The sequence below is a fragment of the Rissa tridactyla genome, chromosome 2 (genome assembly GCF_028500815.1).
Source record: "Rissa tridactyla isolate bRisTri1 chromosome 2, bRisTri1.patW.cur.20221130, whole genome shotgun sequence".
Taxonomy (NCBI): domain Eukaryota; kingdom Metazoa; phylum Chordata; class Aves; order Charadriiformes; family Laridae; genus Rissa; species Rissa tridactyla.
In genome coordinates this window covers 67,051,787-67,069,687 of record NC_071467.1, presented here as the reverse complement: position 1 = coordinate 67,069,687, position 17,901 = coordinate 67,051,787, and the positions used below count along the sequence as shown (strand labels likewise).

Genomic DNA, 17,901 nt, shown 5'->3' with positions numbered 1-17,901 from the left:
ATTCTGATCATAATGCAGGATAAAATGTATTTATTAGTTATTGTTTATTGTTTCCTTTCTTTAAAGTTCAGTGCCTAAATCACTGAAGTTGAGCAATAATGAAAGTGAATTCTGTTGAGGCTTTCATGTCCATCAAAGAGTGTCAGAGAAACTCTGAAGCCAGTTCAATGTCTAATGACAAGCTGATTTTGATATTGGCAAACTCTTTTCTTGCTAGCTCAAGAGGAAGGGTCGTCTTGGTCACAAAAGCTTGCTCCTGCTGTAAAGTTGTAAAGTGCCCTCCAAGTGTGTATATACATATAGGATGGCTTGTAAGAGACTCAAAGAAGGAGGAGATGTGCTATGGATCAATAACCATGAACTATCACGGAAAGTTATTGTTGCTATGGTCAGAACTCTTCCCAGCTCATCTATTCTCCAGAAGTTTGATTTGCACATGTCAACTAACCTGCTTTATTTTATTCATTATTAACAGTGACTGGCCTCTCAAGTATGTGTATGTGAAGAAAACAGTGCTTAAAATCACAAACCAAGCTCTCCAAATCAGAAAAGTAGCTTAATAATGATGTGAGTTTAAAAAGAATAAAACTGAAGGTGTTTTTTTTTATTTGCTCCTTATATTTTTCACTCAAGAATTCCTATTTGTAAGCTTTCTCTACAAACAACATGTTTAAAAAGAAACAAAAAGCCTGTGATTCCTGCAAAAATCACATAACTCGGCATCTGAAGCCTAAAGCAAAATTTCAAATACTGTGGGAAGTGATACAATCATGAGCGTTAGTGATACCAGTGGTTGCAAAACTCAAAAGACTTTTTACCCCTTTGATTTTTTTACTACTCGGATTATTGAAGAATCTGAATGAAGCAACACAAGCCATTCTCAGAAGACAGAGAAACTTCAGGAATCCAATTTCCATTTGTGAAAAGGACAGTAAAGCACTTTTCCATTTGTGAAAAGGACAGTAAAGCACTTAATAGCCAAAATTTTTAGCAATTGGAACCTAAAATTGCACTTAGCTCCGTAAGCAGATGAGTAGGGTCTAAACAGCTTTGAATTTTTTCTTACTGCAGCAGGAAGTATCAGTCACTACGCAACTCTCAAACTTAGCTACTTTAAGTGCCTAACTACACAGATGATAGATAAGATAATTTTTAACAGCTCTATTTAAATTGTTATGCCTAAATGACTCATACACCCACAGCCAGTTAGTCTGTGACAAAGTAAGGCAGATGTCAAGCCTTTTGCTTGAACTGCAAAGCTGCTTTCTTTCCTGTGGTGTGAAGTATCAAGAGAAGCCCATATGCTGCCTTTTGTAAGTACTTAATTCACTGGAAAAAATTAAAACTCTCTTCCATACACTATCATTAAAACCATAATCCTGTCTTTAACAGCAGCTATCTAAACAGAATGGTAATTATGGTTTGAAACTCGTTAATTACAGCATTCTGTGTCTTATCTGTCCATACGAAAAAAAAAAAGGCAACACAGAAACAATCAAAAAAATATTCCTCAAAATTTGAAGGATGCAGCTGAGTAGTAATGTGGTCAGAACATCTTTGTAGAGGCAGAATTTTAGTTCTTTATGTCTTGCTTTCTAAGGACATTATACATCCAAGTTCTTATCCTTAAATGGTAAGAATCTTGACAGATATTCCCCAAGGTAAGTAGCTTTTAAGAATATTTTGCACTCCTGGGGCCTCCCTGGGATGAATCTATGTATGATAACTCCCATAGCACATGGGTGAAGAATCTTGCCTGAGACCGTACTGCTACTGGTACTTTATTAACAAATCCATCTTGGTCTTACATATTGCTTATCATCAGGAGCTTTCAAAGAGCTCTGCTGGGCAAGTCAGAATCATTCATCTTTTTAAGTCATAGCATAAAATGGGCTGGGCTGTGAGGTTCACTCTGTCAGGTCAAGGTTAATCACTCTTACAAGAAGCGTTATGCACCACCTAGCACAAAAAAAGATTCAAAATTAACTTCTATGAGATGACAAACCTCTCATGGCAAAGAGGTCTCCCTAATATAGGTTTTGAGTGTCAAATCCCCCAAGAACCTGAAAAGAAGATGCGGCAAGGATACTAATCTACCTTTAACTGCTTCTCAATGGCACAGCCACCGCTGTACACAGGTTGTTCACCTGCTCCCGGCACTTTCCAGCAGCACCTGTTCTGTCGAAAGCTTGGACACTGAGGACAGGAGCCATTTGGGCTTAATGCCTCCACTCCTGTACTGAGAGTAAGAGAGACTCCCTGAACTATTTCTTCAGCCTTTACTGATGGAGAAAATGTACGCAAGTATTCACAAAACCAAGTGGAAGGCAACATGGACAGATTATTCAGAAAGACAGTTTTGATTATTATGGCCTGAATTCTGCCTTCAGCATGAAAATGTCTTCAAGGTACAAGGAAGAATATTAGACAGACATCCTAAAAGTTATGGAATAGGAACAAGGCTGCCGCTGGCTACAAGCAAAGCCTGTGCCCTGGAACAGCTGCCAGGTCCATCTCTCCTGAGGCAGACAGTGGTAAAAGGAAAGAACAAGACTCATGTAAGGGAACCTGCGCCGTACCATAGTCACAGCATGCATGTTGCTCACTTTAATAAAGGTAGTATACGATGAAGTAGGCAACTGAAGCTGCATTTTAGGCCACCTCTGCCTGCACAGACTGGGCCATTTGAGGAGAAGCTGTAATGTCAGACTCACTGAGAACAGCCTCACTGGTGACAAATGTACATGGATTTAAAAGCTTAGACTGGAGCAAGCTGAAACGGTGTACCCCAAGCTTCACAAAATCCAGGTTTTGTTTAACCTGATCATTTCAACAAGACTCTCCAAACTAAACTAAATTACATGGTGTGGGTACACAGTAGAGGGTAGGACAGGAGGGTATTAACTGATAATACATGGAGGTGCAGAGGGGATATTTCCTGGTTCAAAATGTGCAATGGTCTTTTCTATAATTGGGTGTAAAAGTATTTTTATGTTAATCAAGCTACACTAAGAATAAAATTGCGAAGCTTTGAAAAGGAAATTCTGTTTAGTTCCATTTTACAGATATTTTCTAGCCAATTTATATTATTAAAAAGTTGTACTTAAGTAATCCTAAATGAAAATAATGGAGATTTTTATTCCTAGGTTGTTGTGTTCAAAATTTAATATATTAAGAACAGTAGGCTAAATAATTTATGATGCAATGTCATAAATACAAAATATATGAAAAACCTTTCATTCAAATTCACCCTTTATATTCTACATTTACAGTTCAGAGTGAAAAGTGAATATCTAGAGAGAGAGCAGATTTTCAGCAGCAGTACATGGGACTGTAGGTGGTAAAAGTGGAAACAAGGTAAATCTTGCTGGGTCCCTGGAATTTAGTTGGGGCATAACTCCCACCCAACCCAGAAGCCGCAGAGCAATCTCCCCACCTCTGTGCCATCCTGTGGGGCTAACTTGGGAGCTGCTGCTTCAAAGACTGCCTGGAAAACTACAGGGGCACAGGAGTACTAGTTGTGGGGTGGTGTTCTCAACCACATATTCCCAGTTATTCCTTGTAAGGGGATAACTTAAAATGTTGAAGGAGACAGTTATAACTGGTGTTTTCTTCAATATGCATATTTTACTTTGATGTGGCTGATTAGCTTGACTTTATGACTGAAATTATGGACACAACATGGCATTTGCAAAAAAGCACCAACTATGGGGGAAAACTGTGACTACCTGATGCAATCACTTATGATAAGGTAAATCTATTCTACGCTGGTAAATTTTACTTTATTTTCCATATTATGCAACTTCCTCCCAGGGCAGCTGACTTCAGACAGCACCTCCCTCAGATTTGCCAGAGCGATAGCCTATATACCAATCTTGCAATGCGTGACAGTATAAAGTATATAACACATGTTTATAAAGTATAAACACATGTTTTTAGATCCTCAGTTATCAAGTGCTCAGATTTTTTACTTATTAATAATTTGATGGAATGTGACAGCCTGTAAATAATCTTCCAATTATGTACTTTTCTGGAACGGAATGCTCTGAACGTTATTTCTCTGCAAGACAAAGATCAGGACAGAGCGCAAACACTTACATTACTGTATGGAATCTTACTGTTGTCCATCTCTTTCTTCCACAACTGGAGCAGCAAATTCCTGTACTCCTGATTGAAAGGTCCAGAGTAAGAGAGAAATCCAGTGGCCAGAAGAACATTCCCCACTAAATTAATAATTTGATTTTGAAAGTTTTTGCTGCTTGCTGTCCAACGAAGCTGTATGTAAAATATTATAAAGAGGTTAGATTAGGCAGGCACAAAACTAACACGAAGATCTAACTTAACTGGTAAATAATTGTTCTTCGAGCCAGGAGTATTTTTGGCTTTAAATCATTCTTCTCAGAAGTAGAATTTTACTTGGAAGACATTGCAACCACTTGACTAAGTGTAGAAAAAGCATCTTTGACAACAAGCTGGCCCAGCTTGTCTCCTTCAAAGAAGGAAAGTGGGAGGGAGAGGATGACCAATAATCATGTGAGGAAGTGGAGGACAGGGTTGGCAAACAAAATACATGGGATGATATAAACAGTAGGGACCTTGTAATCATTAAAACAGGGCTAATGGAGGACCACCCCAAGCATATCCACATACGCAAAGAAATGCCTACCAGACAGAACAATGGGGATAGCTCTCATACTGTTTCTGGGAAATAGCACAGCTGGGCACTTCTCTAAAGTGCTTGTACACTAATGTGCACAGCATGGAGAACAAATGAGGAATCAGAGGTCTGCATATGGTTGCAGAGTCATGATCTCATGGGGATCATGGGGACGTGGTGGGTAGGCTTCCACAACTGGAGCACTGCAGCAGGTGTATACAGGCTTGTTAGGAAGGACAGGCTGGGAAGGTGAGGAAGGGAGTTTTCTTTTATGTGACAGAGCAGATGCATGGAGCTCTGCATCTGAGACTCCGGATGGACAATGAACCAGTTGCGAGTGTACTGGCTAGGGTTAGAGGGCAGACCAACACGGATGATGCTGTGTGTGTCTGTTACGGACAATGTGATCAGGAAGAAGTAGATGAGGTCATTTTCAGAAAATGGGAAGAAACCTCACATTCACAGGACCTGGTCTACATGGGGGATTTTAACCACTCTGATATCTTCTGGAGGGACAACACAGGAAGACACGAGCAATCCAGGAGGTTTTAAGGAGTGCACTGACCAAAAATTCTTAGCACACATAACTGAGGATCTAATGAGTGAAGGCAGTTTGCTGAACCTCCGACTTGCAAACAAGAAATAACTGGTCAGGGATGTAAAGGGTGGGGGCAGCCTTGGCTGAGAGAATTGAGATTGTTTAGCCTTGAGAACAGACAGCTCAGGAGGAATTTTATCAATGTGCACAAGTACCTGATGGGAGGGTGTAAAGATGACAGTGCCAGACTCTTTTCAGTGGTACCCAGTGAAATGACAAGGGGCAAGGGCACAAATTAAAATACAAGAAATTCCAATTAAACACAGAAAAACTTTTTTACAGTGAGAGTGGTCAAGGACTGGAATAGGTTGCCAAGAGAGATTGTGGAGTTTCCATCTTTGGAGATATTCAAAACCCAACTGGACAATGCCCTGAGCAACCTGCTCTATTTGACCTTGTTTTGAGCAGGGGGGTTTGGGTTAGATGATCTCCAGAGGCCCCTTCCAATCTCAATTATTCCATGATTCTGTGATTTTCTGAATATTATTTCTGAGGTTTACTTATTGCTTCCTCTGCAGATTTCTGTTCCCTTCCAATCACTCTGCATGCAATCTTGGTCTAGACCTACATTTTTAAATTTAGCAAATACACATTTAACGCCGTGTCAGTTTTGCCCAAGGCTCCAAGTGCCATATATAGTCTTTTATTTTTTCGTCTGAATTTTCAAAAGTAGAATGGAATAACAGCTTTTATAAGACCTCATAGCACAAGGCTGCAGAAAACCCACAATAAGGCACTGTAACTTCCTATTTTGGTGCTGCCCTTAAATTTAGAAATTCACTGAAAAATACGATAAAGCATCTAACATTTTTGACTGATAAATTTTAAAGTGCAGCTATGCAAACAAATGCTAAGGTCCTGGCCTCACAGGACACAATGGTTGAAGTCAAAACTCTCATCAATTTTGACGCTGTGAGAAATCAACCAAGGAATCATCAAGGCAAACAATCAATCAGATGAGAAAAAAGAGTATCCTGCTTCCTCAGGAAACCTTCAGGCTGAAGCCAGAAAAATCTGCAGAGGAAAGGTTTCAAGCTCAGTTTAGAAGATAATGATTAGCCCATAATTCTGTAAAAGGCTTCAACAGAAATCTGAACTTCAAATATAATTCATGAAATTAGTCAAGCTTCAAATTCCTATTCTTGTATACTTGGTGAGAAAAAGAGAGTAATCCTTATTATAAATATTTTAGGGCAATTATTTAGGTTAAGCCTAATTCCTCTTCTTAATAAAGCTAAAAGGAATTTGTCTCCTTGGCTTTAAATCTGAACTTTATCCCAATACAAGCAGTATGATATGACATAAATCTTCATACAGAAGAATTTTACTTTGTTAGATACATTCAGTTCAAGCAAAAACCGTACATATAACTAAAATAAAGTGTCATATGATATCGAGATGTTATCATGCCTTGAATTTCTTGAGCTCTACTAATGATCATTATGGAGTATTCTCAAAACTGAGAACCTACTTTGTTCTGGAAACCTACTCATATGTGCTACTACCTTTTCTCCACCTAATCCTTCAATCAGAGCTGTGGCGTTGTTCATCTTCCTTCTGCATGCCTCAGCATCATCAAGTAAGGCCTGCTTCTCTTTCATAGCAGTATCATACATGGCTTGTACTTGATCCAGTTCCATTTGCTTCTCATCCAGCTGAATTTGTGCATTATTCAGCTCTATTTGGGCAGCTGCAAGTCTTCCCTCTTGCAAGGCTAAATTTGCCTACAAACATTTAAAAGTAAAGAGCAGTTAATACTTATTATTTGGCAAGAGCAAATGACGTTTATTTAATAGCACATATTGTACTGTATTGGGTACCTTTTAAAATAATAAATGTTTAAGATGACTGCATTTTTTTTCCTTTATTACTTTTCAACCTAAAACTGGAACACAAGCATAGCATTAAAGTTATTCAATGCAATCTTAAAATGTTTTAATAATATTTTCAGAATGATCTATTGATTATACAATGATCAATGACTTGAAATCACAATACACTTGAAACAGCTGTATACTAGATATATGAGGCAATCCATACAATGTTTTCTGCAATTTATTCTCAGTGCAAAAGAAAATTAATAATAATAATTGTAATAGAAACTACTCCCATCACATAGTTCCACAATAAAAATATAGCAATTTTTTACTCCTCTGGAAACTACAACTCTAGAGACTTTTCTCACATCTCTATGTAAATTTGAATGATGAGTTGCTAGTCATTTAAATCTGGCCTCTTAATTTGTATATTCCTAACAGGGGTAAAAAAAAAGTATTCTGTGAATTCAGAACCTGTTTCCAAATACATGTTTAAAAGGATTAGAGATTGACAAAGTTCTTATGAAATTCACACTTACAGATGAAGGTTGCTTCCATTTACTCTGAATATTTAAAACACTTTTTTAATATCATGTATCTTACTTCTATTTTTTCTGCTATAAGAGTTATGAAAATGGAAACCAAAAATCTGTGAAAATTGTCATAATACAAATATGAAACTTGACACTCACATCACACCAGAAGAGTAACAGTACAAGGAATCTCTGTGATGACTCTCAGCAAACAGTATAACTATGGCTTGGGTTTTTACATCATATCTTAACTAAAAATATAGATTTAATTCTGATCAAAGTATGCTAAAATCAGCAAATTCTTCTTGCTTTGCATAGGAGAAAACAAAAAAAGAATAGAGGTTCCAAGATCGTATTTTGAGATCTAGGCATGATAAAAAATACAGCACAAAGTCTGGTGGATTTCAAAAGACAGGTCTCTGAGCAGGGAATCAGAGAAGCATGTACGTACTAATCAACACATTAGCACTTCTTTAGAGTTACACATCCAGAGAATAGCACTGTCAGCAGAAAATTCATTTACTGTAGCCACTGTGTTTTTTGACAGATCCTGGAGATATACAAATATTTTACAACAGAGATAAGCCAGTGAAATGGCTGCTCATATAATTTCCATCTCATAAGAATGCTGAAATATTTTTACTCCACCGTTTATCAAAGAGCACACAGAATCACAGAATGGTTCCGCTTGGAAGGGACCTTAAAGATCACCTAGTTCCAACCCCCTGCCCTGGGCAGGGACACCTCCCGCTAGACCAGGCTGCTCAAAGCCCCATCCAACCTGGCCTTGAACACTTCCAGGGATGGGGCATCCACAGCTTCCCTGGGCAACCTGTGCCAGTGCCTCACCACCCTCATGGTAAAGAATTTCATCACATTAAACAGCATCTCCTCAAGATCAACGCTGTTAAATCAGTGAGTCTTGTTAAGACTAAGCAGATTTCAGAATGACTGCTGTTATTTTTTAGTGAATCCTGGACTACCAGGAAAAGTTTAAACAGTAAGAAGTTTTGAGTAGGTGACGCAATGTTATTGTGTCCTGCAGCGGGGGAGAGGTGAGGAAAGAGAGAGAGAGTGCAGGGCTATTCTGGATCTTAATAAGAAAGGCCTGAGAACAAATGGCTTAATAAGGTAACTGCTTTAAAAAGATCCATAATAAGAAGCGGAACATAGATTGTGAGTACATTTTACGTCCTTTCAGGTGCTGAGCACCACACATTCATGCAGCATCAGACAGAGCCTGGATAGGTTTCCCCATGGCACGCTGCACAGAGTAGATCCTGTCCATGGAGAGAAAATTCTCTCTTTTGGACATTCAAGCTATTATAAACTCCTCTTATTATACCCTCTTATTAAAGCACTTGCCTTATTAAGCCATCTGTTGTCAGGCCTTTCTTACTGAGATTCAGAAAGAGCCCTGTATCAGACCTCTGTCTCCTGCCTCACCCTCGCCACCCCTTCCCCACTGCAGAGCATCCTCTTATCCTTAAACTCTGTGAGGGCTAAAAATGGGAGTAAAACAAAATGATGACATATTGTTTCACCCCCAGCTGACAAATAGTGAAGTCAAACAGGGAAAACAAGATCTGTGGAGAGCTGGGAAGAACAGCCGGAACAACAAAGAACTTGCACCTGTCTGTGTGAAATCATATTTCACCTTGACATTTATCACAGCAGGATGTGAACCTCAATGGAAAAGAGTGGCCATGTGAATCCTCGATACATATGAGCAACGATGCCTTGTAAATATGAAAAACAAACCTCGGTGCAGCAATAAACTAACCAGAAAAGTGCAAAAGACCAATAAAACAGACTTCCTAGTTCTTAAAAGTTTTTAAAAGGCTATCAGCTTTGAAGATGTAGGGACAAAGAAAAAATATTTCAGATGAGTACAAAGAAAAAATATTTTGTACTTTAAATGAAAAAAAACCCCAAAATTATTTGCACAAGAGTTTATGGGACCTCTAGAAGATGACTTATAATAAGAAATTATTTCACAGAAAATTCAACCAAAGTTTTCAGCCAATTTTAGGGTAATCATAAATAAGTAGTTATACATTTTGGTATTAGTTTGATTTGTAGGCTGTTTAATCATATGTGATGAATAATCGTTGGCTGCACAAGAATTGACTGCTAACATACCAGGATGACCAACCTACGTGATTCCCAAAGGCAGAAAGACTACTTGTTTCAGATTACCCTTTGAAATCATCACTATTTGCTCTCTCCCTGTCTTTCTTTACAACTCCATTTTTCAAAGTTACATGGGTACAAACACTGCTTTTGTATTGACATCACTGGCAGGTTGGCTGGCAGCTTTCTGTGCAGAGCTTTGCCATGAGAGCAGGAGGCAAGTTCTGCTGCCAAGGAGACTCTTGTGCACAAGAAGGCTATTACAGTCGCACGCAGCTTCACAGAAAGATTTCCAGCCAATTACAGGCGGGAAGGAAATGTGTCTCCCAACCACAAAGAACCACTGTGGCCTTTCTAATTTTAGTGGCATTGCTATGTGAACAAGTTTCACACCCTCCATTTCATCCCTCTGAGTCACGCAGCAAAGCAAGGATTCACAATTTGTTCCAGTTGGATGCAGTGTGAAAGCCTGAATAAATGGATTTTATGTGAATGAATCATGACGATTCAAGACATGAGATCCACACTCTTATCTGCGCTCCCGGAGACGGGGCTACGCTAGAACATGCCTGGGTTCGTGTGACAGCAGCAGCTTCAGCCTTTTCTTGCCATTGGCATTGTGGGGAACCACACAGACAATCCTCTCAACATCTGTTGCAGCCAGGGCCTCTACCGGCTCTCTGCATCTGTCTGCATGGGGCAAGTACAGAGATGGTACCTGTGCTAACAAGGGCCACAGATTAAATTGTTAGGTAGCTGTTTTGCCTTCTTCTGAGATGCCCTCAGAGAGGACTTCATAGCAGGTGGTGAGATGATCCTGCCCCTTTTAAGCTTTTTGCTTTCCACATAAAACCCGGACAAATAAACACATCATTATAGTCCAGAGCTATACTATTAAATTAAACATGCCTGGGACCCTTCTCTGGCACTGAGGTTAACTAGCATAAAGCAGCTCACGTTAAGCTCTCCCAGCCTCTAAAACAGTACAGCTGCGTGCAAACAGCCTCGTGGAAATGGCCTTTGGACCAAGCTAGTACCTGAAAGGTGCCCAGAGATTGCTGAGAAAATGCTGCTTGGCCAATACCAATTCAGACTAGGGATCATTCTACCAATTTAACAGTGCAGATGATCACTTTCCAGTGTCTAGAAAAATTCCCTAGCACTGTTTAATTTATTAGTATTGACATAGCCATAAGTTTCTCGTTGATTCATTGCAAACTCAATTTTGCAGAGCAGCAAGTATATCTGGCCCTGATTCAAGAAGGCATTTAAATAAAAATGCCTTCTCCATTAAAAAAACTCACACCATTTAATACTATCCCCGCTCTTGAATGGAATGCCCAGACCAACCACAAATCACTCTGAAGACCAGCTGTTGCTCAGTAAATTCAGGAAATGTTACTATAAGTAGGAGAACCCATAAGAAAAAAGAAAAAAAAAGGCAGCTGAAACTTTATAGTTCACCACAGATAAGGAAGATTTGGAGCTTTCTTAGCATCTCTCTTGTTTTAGCTTTCCACGTTCACTGCTCTTACAGTCCAATGGAGCACTCACTACTGCTGGAACAGGCCAGAAGGCTTCTTGTACTTGGACACTGTAACTCTGCTCATGAACGTCTGTGGATGTGCTGTGTGACCACCTTTGCCCTTTGCTTCAATTCTGTCCCGGGCACAGGATCCACAAGCATACACATATATATATATATGTACTCGTGCAAAGAGATCCATGCAGAGTGACATTAATAAAATATTGGCCTCAATTTCTTTGCTAACACTGACCATTCTTTGGAATTAAAACAACCTTTGAAAGGCACAGAGATCACGCCTCTTATCTGCTTTTCACAGCCTCTACTAGCTACTGAAAGATTCTCCATGTCTTCCATTCAGTTACATGTCCTGACTTCAATCTGTGTTAGGTGATCTAATCCTCCCCTTCAATCCCCAGGGTATATGCTTTCTTTCCACAGTTATTGTGGGCCTTGAATTCAGAGTTGAATGCTTGTTTTCCTGCCCAGTGGGCATTACCTCGACAAGGATACGCCTATTTAAATAGATGACCATTAAATTTTGACATTCCTTGACTGTTACCTCTTCCTCAGGTGCAAGATTTCTTCTTATTGCCTGCTGTGGTTTTTAGTTCAGCATGGTGGCAAGTGAAAGCAGAAAAGGCAATAAAGTCTCATATTTAAAACTGAGTTTGAGAGCGAGAATCCTCAATATCAAACAGAATTTATAAACTGTAGACAAACTTCCCTTGATGATCATAACAGCCTAAGGAGAACTTAATTAAAATTACTGGAGATATCTCTAAGCAAAATTATACCCCTGTACACAGTATTTTAAAAGGAGGCCAACAGAATCACAGCAGAAGCCAGGCCTTCTTCGTTCTGCTGTTACATTGTTCAACTAATGGATAAATAGCAGATGGTGTTTCAGGATTATCAGGTTAATCCAGCAGGCTTGTTTAGTAGGTAACAAGCTAGAGAGGAACAGCTCATGGTTGTGCTGAAAGTTTATAGGAAAGTAGCACACACATGGTGACCACGGTATGATAAGCATTGTATTTGCAGGCAACATCTGGTTATACTTTCTGTGTTTGATTCTAACTAATGACCCTTAGGCTCCAGGCCATACATCTAAAGAATGTAGGTATCCAGTTTTAGGAATGAGTTAATTTTTGCACCCTATATTTAATAAAATATAAGTAACCATTAATTAGTTTTCACAAGTTGTCACATTTAAGATAAATGAGGCACTGAGTCTCAGTTAAGAGTTAAGATGCAATTTAAAAATATATTGGATGTATTTTGCAGGTGTTGAAGGGGGTTGATCTTCTAGAACAGCAGATAGGATAAAGCAGCTTGATCAATTCATTCAGTAAAACGGCTTTGAGCACTGGATGATTTAGCCTATGCTAGCACTATACACAGTTTAATTTTACATTTATTTTCAATTATTTTCTTAGCATCACTCCAGCGCTTCCTGCAATATCTCCTGCATACTTTAAACACTTCCTCCCTCTGTCATCTTCAGTTTTAAAATATTTGTGACTGTTGCTATACATGACAATAGGCATCATTTTTCCACTAAATGCATGCTCGGCTTTTTACAGGAATGTAAATACTTGAATATAAAGTTAAATTTATATGTAGCCTTAAGTCATATATATTCAAATAGAAACCGCAAGAGCACTTTTGCAGCTTTCAGAGTTGCATCTGCATATAAAGCCACTATTTCCTCTAGGTCCTGCTCTCTTTTATAGCTCTCAATAGCCACATTTCAAATTCTATTTTCATTAGCGAACATCCCATTATTTGAAAAGGGAATTGCTACTTATATATCACAGAAATATAGTCTTCTCTATCGGTTACTTGAATCAAAAATATCATGCTTTTAACAAATTTGCATCAGATCTGCCTAGACATACTAAAAGAATATGCCAAGAGTTTTGAATATACCATTGATAACAGTGGCTTATACAATAGGAGACTGAACATAAGTGCAGTGGAAGCATAACTGAATTAATGTATTTCTTCAGAAAAGAGCCATAAGATCCCCTGTAGATGCAGTGATTATAAATCACTATATAAATATTCAAAGTCCTTTTTTTTTTCAATATGCTTATAAATGAAGCATTTCCAAGACAATAAAGGTGTCTGTAGGAATACAGACAATGGTAGCTGATCTATTTCTACTGTTGTTCAATGTTACAACAGAATTCTATGCCAGGAGACTACTTACTTTACTATATATACACTCACATGTAGCAGTTTTACACTGCAAAGTTTGAGAGATCTGAATTCCAGCTAAATTCATTAAAGAATACTTCAGTGCCAAGAATGGTCTCTCCTCTCCCAGATTCTGCCAAGATCACAATGAGTACGCTCCTTCCCAGGCCAGTAGGACTGAGGAGAAGTTTTCTGGAAACCATAGTGCCTGGCACCACGTCCAAGAGCAGAGACAGTATCAGTATCTCCCCCTTGCAGATAGCCAGGCTCTATAAAGAACCTGTGCGTTAAGGCTCCTGTTGAAAACTGAATCCATTCACACAAGTAACAACTGTACCACAGAGTAGTCATGTAAGGGGAAAAAATTGCCAGGATATATTTAACCTCTGTGTGCTTGACTTCATGACTGGATGTGAGTAAGCAAGAATCTCTTGTAACTCGTGATCTTTTTTAGCCAAAATAACACAACTTTTTTTCCACTCAACTACAGCCATCCCTCAGAAAAAATAAAATAAGTAATATGAAATACCTTAAGAGGAAGAACTTCTTTATTAATACCATAGAAGTAAGCCATTGCTTGTGTCCACGAACAAAGACCTGCTACATTTCCACACACTTTTTTAGCAGTCTCAAGATTATAATCCTCCATATCCAAATAAGGCTCTAAAAGATCCACAGTTTCTCCTGTAATTGAGTCCTAGGCAATGAAAAGGAAAAATTATTTTTTGAAATGGATTTTAGAATAAAGACTGCTTCGCAGAAACATTTTTCTTTTAAAAAACATGGTGCTACCACTTCTTACAGAAGAAACGAACAAAACACCACTGTTGTCTTTCACTCTTATAAAGGACAGATGAGTTGTGTTTTGTGAACTCAAGCAAAAATAACTCCTATTGCAACAGATTGACTTGAGTTTGCATTTAATATCCCTATTTGACCCGTAAGATTTACAGACATTACTTGTATTCGTAGCTCCATGACAACTTAAGCTGATCTAAGTTACTCCTGCTACAGCACTGTACGTTCTTTCCTCTCCCCTTCAACCAAATGTTCTTGCCCCACTTTTAATATCATCACCAATGCTCGGTGAGCTAGTTTGGAAGCTAATATGACAGAAATCTAATTCAGCAAACTAGTGATCAGTTTTCTTCTAGGCTGGTTCTCTGAGCAAGCTCACCATGGCATCAGACAGGAACCAGTGTGAACACAGTTAAGGGAGTCAAACACGCAGCTTTACGAAGGAAAAAGGTCAAACTGCAAGGCACTGACTTCACTTCACTGAAGCTCACCCTTTTCCCTAATTGTAAAAGCGATTTTTTTCAGCTGTTCACTTCATTATTCTAATCTCAGATTTTTTCCACCCTAGCCAATCTGTTGAGAACATGAAAAGCCAGATCTTTGATGATGGTGGTTAATCTATAATTATGTAAGTGTCATAAGAAAATGGAATTCATCTCCTTAAGCCATGTATAAAGTAGAAGAGCTTATACAGGGTAACAATGGTTACCTAACAATAGAGGCATTAAGAGTCTTCCTTTTTTTTGGCCATATATCAATGCCTTTCTTTTAATGCATCTAAAAATCATCCTTCGTTCATAGTCAAGCAATATACCCGTTTCCTGCTTTTCTGCATAGCTGACTGTCTTGTACTTGCCTGATCCCTAGCTACTATAATAACAAAGACATTCATTATACTTTTCCTAAGATCAGACATGGTGATGTTTTGACTATGAGCATTTGCTAAAATGTAAAATAGGGCTGGACAAACATTTTGACTTTTTCATTCTCCTACTCAAAATTATGAGCTAGGAAGCAGGCAAAGGTGAAGCAAAGACCAATCAATCAGCAGTGTCCTAAGTCTCTGTTCAAGAGCTTGAAAAATGTTATGCTTTTCCTTCTAAGTAATGAATTTTAAACCCAAGGAACTATTTAATCCACTGATCTTCCTTGCCTAAAAAAATTAGGAAAGAACAAAAATCTCACAAACAAGCAGTGTAGTCTACTCAGAACTCCAGACACGATGAGCTTTCTTCTCACATATACTTAATCTTGGAAACAAGAAATGAGGCAGAACAGCATGTGAAGTACCTCTTCACCACATTCCTAGTGCTCTTCACCACATTCCTCAGTATCATTTCCTGCAAGAACTCAGTCCCACAGAGGTTGCTCTCACTCCTCTGAGTAAAGTTAAATGTGTTGCAAACTACCAGCAGGAACACATACACTATTAATAAGTGCCCAAACTGGAATCCTCATTAGAGAGAAGCAAGTGCATAGCTTAGAAAGAAGGAGTGCATAATTAGTCCCCATTATCTTTAAACTAATTTCCTCTTTCTGTTTAGTGAAGATAGCACTTGGGAAAGTGACCTGATTGACAGCCCCAGGAACAGGCTGCCTACACAGGCAGTGCGAGTTTCCACGTGGTGCCTTGTCAATACGGCTCACTGGGAGAAATGGCTCCTGGGGATAGTGGGAACCACGGTTTCAAGCCCCATCTGCACAACAAAAACACTCCAGTAACTTAGAAAAGTCATCAGCAAAGTGCACAGCTGAAGCAGATTAAAAAATCAGTGCACAAATGAAAGAGTATGTTCTGCAACATTGCAGAAAACCCAGGTTTTACCAAAACTGGCTTGGTTTTCTGGATTTTAAAGTTGGGCCATGATTCTGCCATTCCATATTCCACCCTAGCTGTTTTTCTGGTCCAGCTGTGACAGCTTTCTTCTCTTCCCTGCAGAAAAATTTCCCTTGTCTCACAGTTCAGTGAATATTGCTGTAAATGGGACAAGTTTCTGTCCGGACAAATAGAAACCTGTGTTTGCTTATTTTTCTTACAGTCGATACTAAGGTTCTCAGTTCATTCTGTATTTCACTACTTTTCTAGTGAAAGAACCCCCAAAGTTCCCAAATATCTCAGTATTTTTCCTGACAGGATGCTCGTTTTCTTCTGTATTTTCTCCTAGTTCCCCACCAAATAATTCTGGAGACAGAGTTCTAGAGCGCTTTATATGCAAACAGGCCTGGTAGCGCTGGAGATGGTGAGCCATTTGAAAAATCAACAGCAAGTCCTTTTAAGGCAAATTCCTACTGAGAAGCGGGAGCTGCCTGAATAAAAATAACACTAAGTTTCTCCAGATTTGATCTAGTGCTTGGGATACTTGTGTCTGCCGTGAAAACTCTGTGGCCCAGGAGAAAGATCACTGAAATGATGAACCATGAAAAAGGAGCGGAACACAGTCATGAAGGTATCCAGAGCTATAGGTACACAAAAACCTCATCTGTTTCAAAATACCTTTAAAGGTAAAAGACATTTTCACGTGATTTCATAAGGTAGTTATAGGGTACTAATAGTGCCACTATTAACTTCTTACCTTCTGGAAAGTAAGCAACATGCTAAGAAATCCTGAATTATTCATTAGCTTTAGAGCCTCAGTCCATGACGGCTTCACAGATGGGCGTTCTTGATCAGGTGTTACTGAGTCTATTTTTCTTTGGAATAAAAGTAGTACACAATCCATAATTCTCATGATCAAGTGAGGAGGTTTACCCAGTTTTCTAACAGTTGCAATGTCAGAAGGTTTTATTGTCTGAAAAATTAAAAAAGAAAATAAACCATTTATTTAAGCAACCACTTGATGGTAGAGATAGACATTTTTTGGGAGGACTGTGTATGCAATGCAATTGCTGCAGTTTTGCAGGTCACTCAGAAGCAGTACTGCAGAAAGTCCATAAAGGTAGTACCACTCAATGGCTGCTTTCTTACCCAACAGTAAAGGAGGTACTGCCCATCTTACCTCTGCACTGCCTCAATTTTCAGGGTTTTTTCTACAAGGATTAACAAGTCAGTGCTAGTCCCTTCAATATTATTTTTTTTAAGTCAGAAGCATAAGCCATATTATTACAAATAATGATCATTAACTACATGCATGTTCACAATATCTTTGGTTCTGACCTGCAGGGCTGCCTCAGCCTCCTCCAGTGCAGGTCTTGCAGCTTCAAGCTTCTCTTCTGCTGCTGCTTTATCAATGGCAATATCATCCACAATGGCCTGAGCCTTGTCTTTTACCTTTTGCACCTGCATTTTCACTTTTTCAGCAGCTTGGGCTTTCATAGTTACTTCCAGTAAAACTTCATCAGCTTTTTTTGAAGCTACAGCCAAATCTTTCTCCTTCATCACCAACTCTTTGGAGAGCTGATTTACTGAATCCTCAGCTTCCATCAGTTTTGCAAGACCTGCGTTGAACAAATTCCATTTTAGCAACAGGAATACCTATTGAGGAACCTCAGTGAAGCAATCTGGATACTTAAAATAAGTCACTCAGATTCGTATTTAGGAACCCCAGTGAGTGATCCCATTTGTTGAACACCAAAATTTAGCAGGGGTAATATCCATTTGCTATTTAATTTTTCTTTTCTTTTTTTTTTTATATGGGTAA

The 17,901-nt window shown here is 38.8% G+C and overlaps 1 protein-coding gene across 1 annotated transcript in view; it reads right to left on the bottom strand.

The window, feature by feature from the left end:
* Positions 1 to 17,901, bottom strand: part of LOC128905824 (dynein axonemal heavy chain 5-like) — a 168,395-nt gene that overhangs the window by 48,822 nt on the left and 101,672 nt on the right. The window contains exons 57-61 of the mRNA XM_054192389.1: positions 17,418 to 17,698; positions 16,837 to 17,052; positions 13,995 to 14,162; positions 6,761 to 6,979; positions 4,099 to 4,275 (exon numbers count right to left, since the gene is read on the bottom strand). Of these exons, the coding sequence (XP_054048364.1) occupies positions 4,099 to 4,275; positions 6,761 to 6,979; positions 13,995 to 14,162; positions 16,837 to 17,052; positions 17,418 to 17,698 (1,061 nt within the window). The remainder of the gene's footprint in view (positions 1 to 4,098; positions 4,276 to 6,760; positions 6,980 to 13,994; positions 14,163 to 16,836; positions 17,053 to 17,417; positions 17,699 to 17,901) is intronic.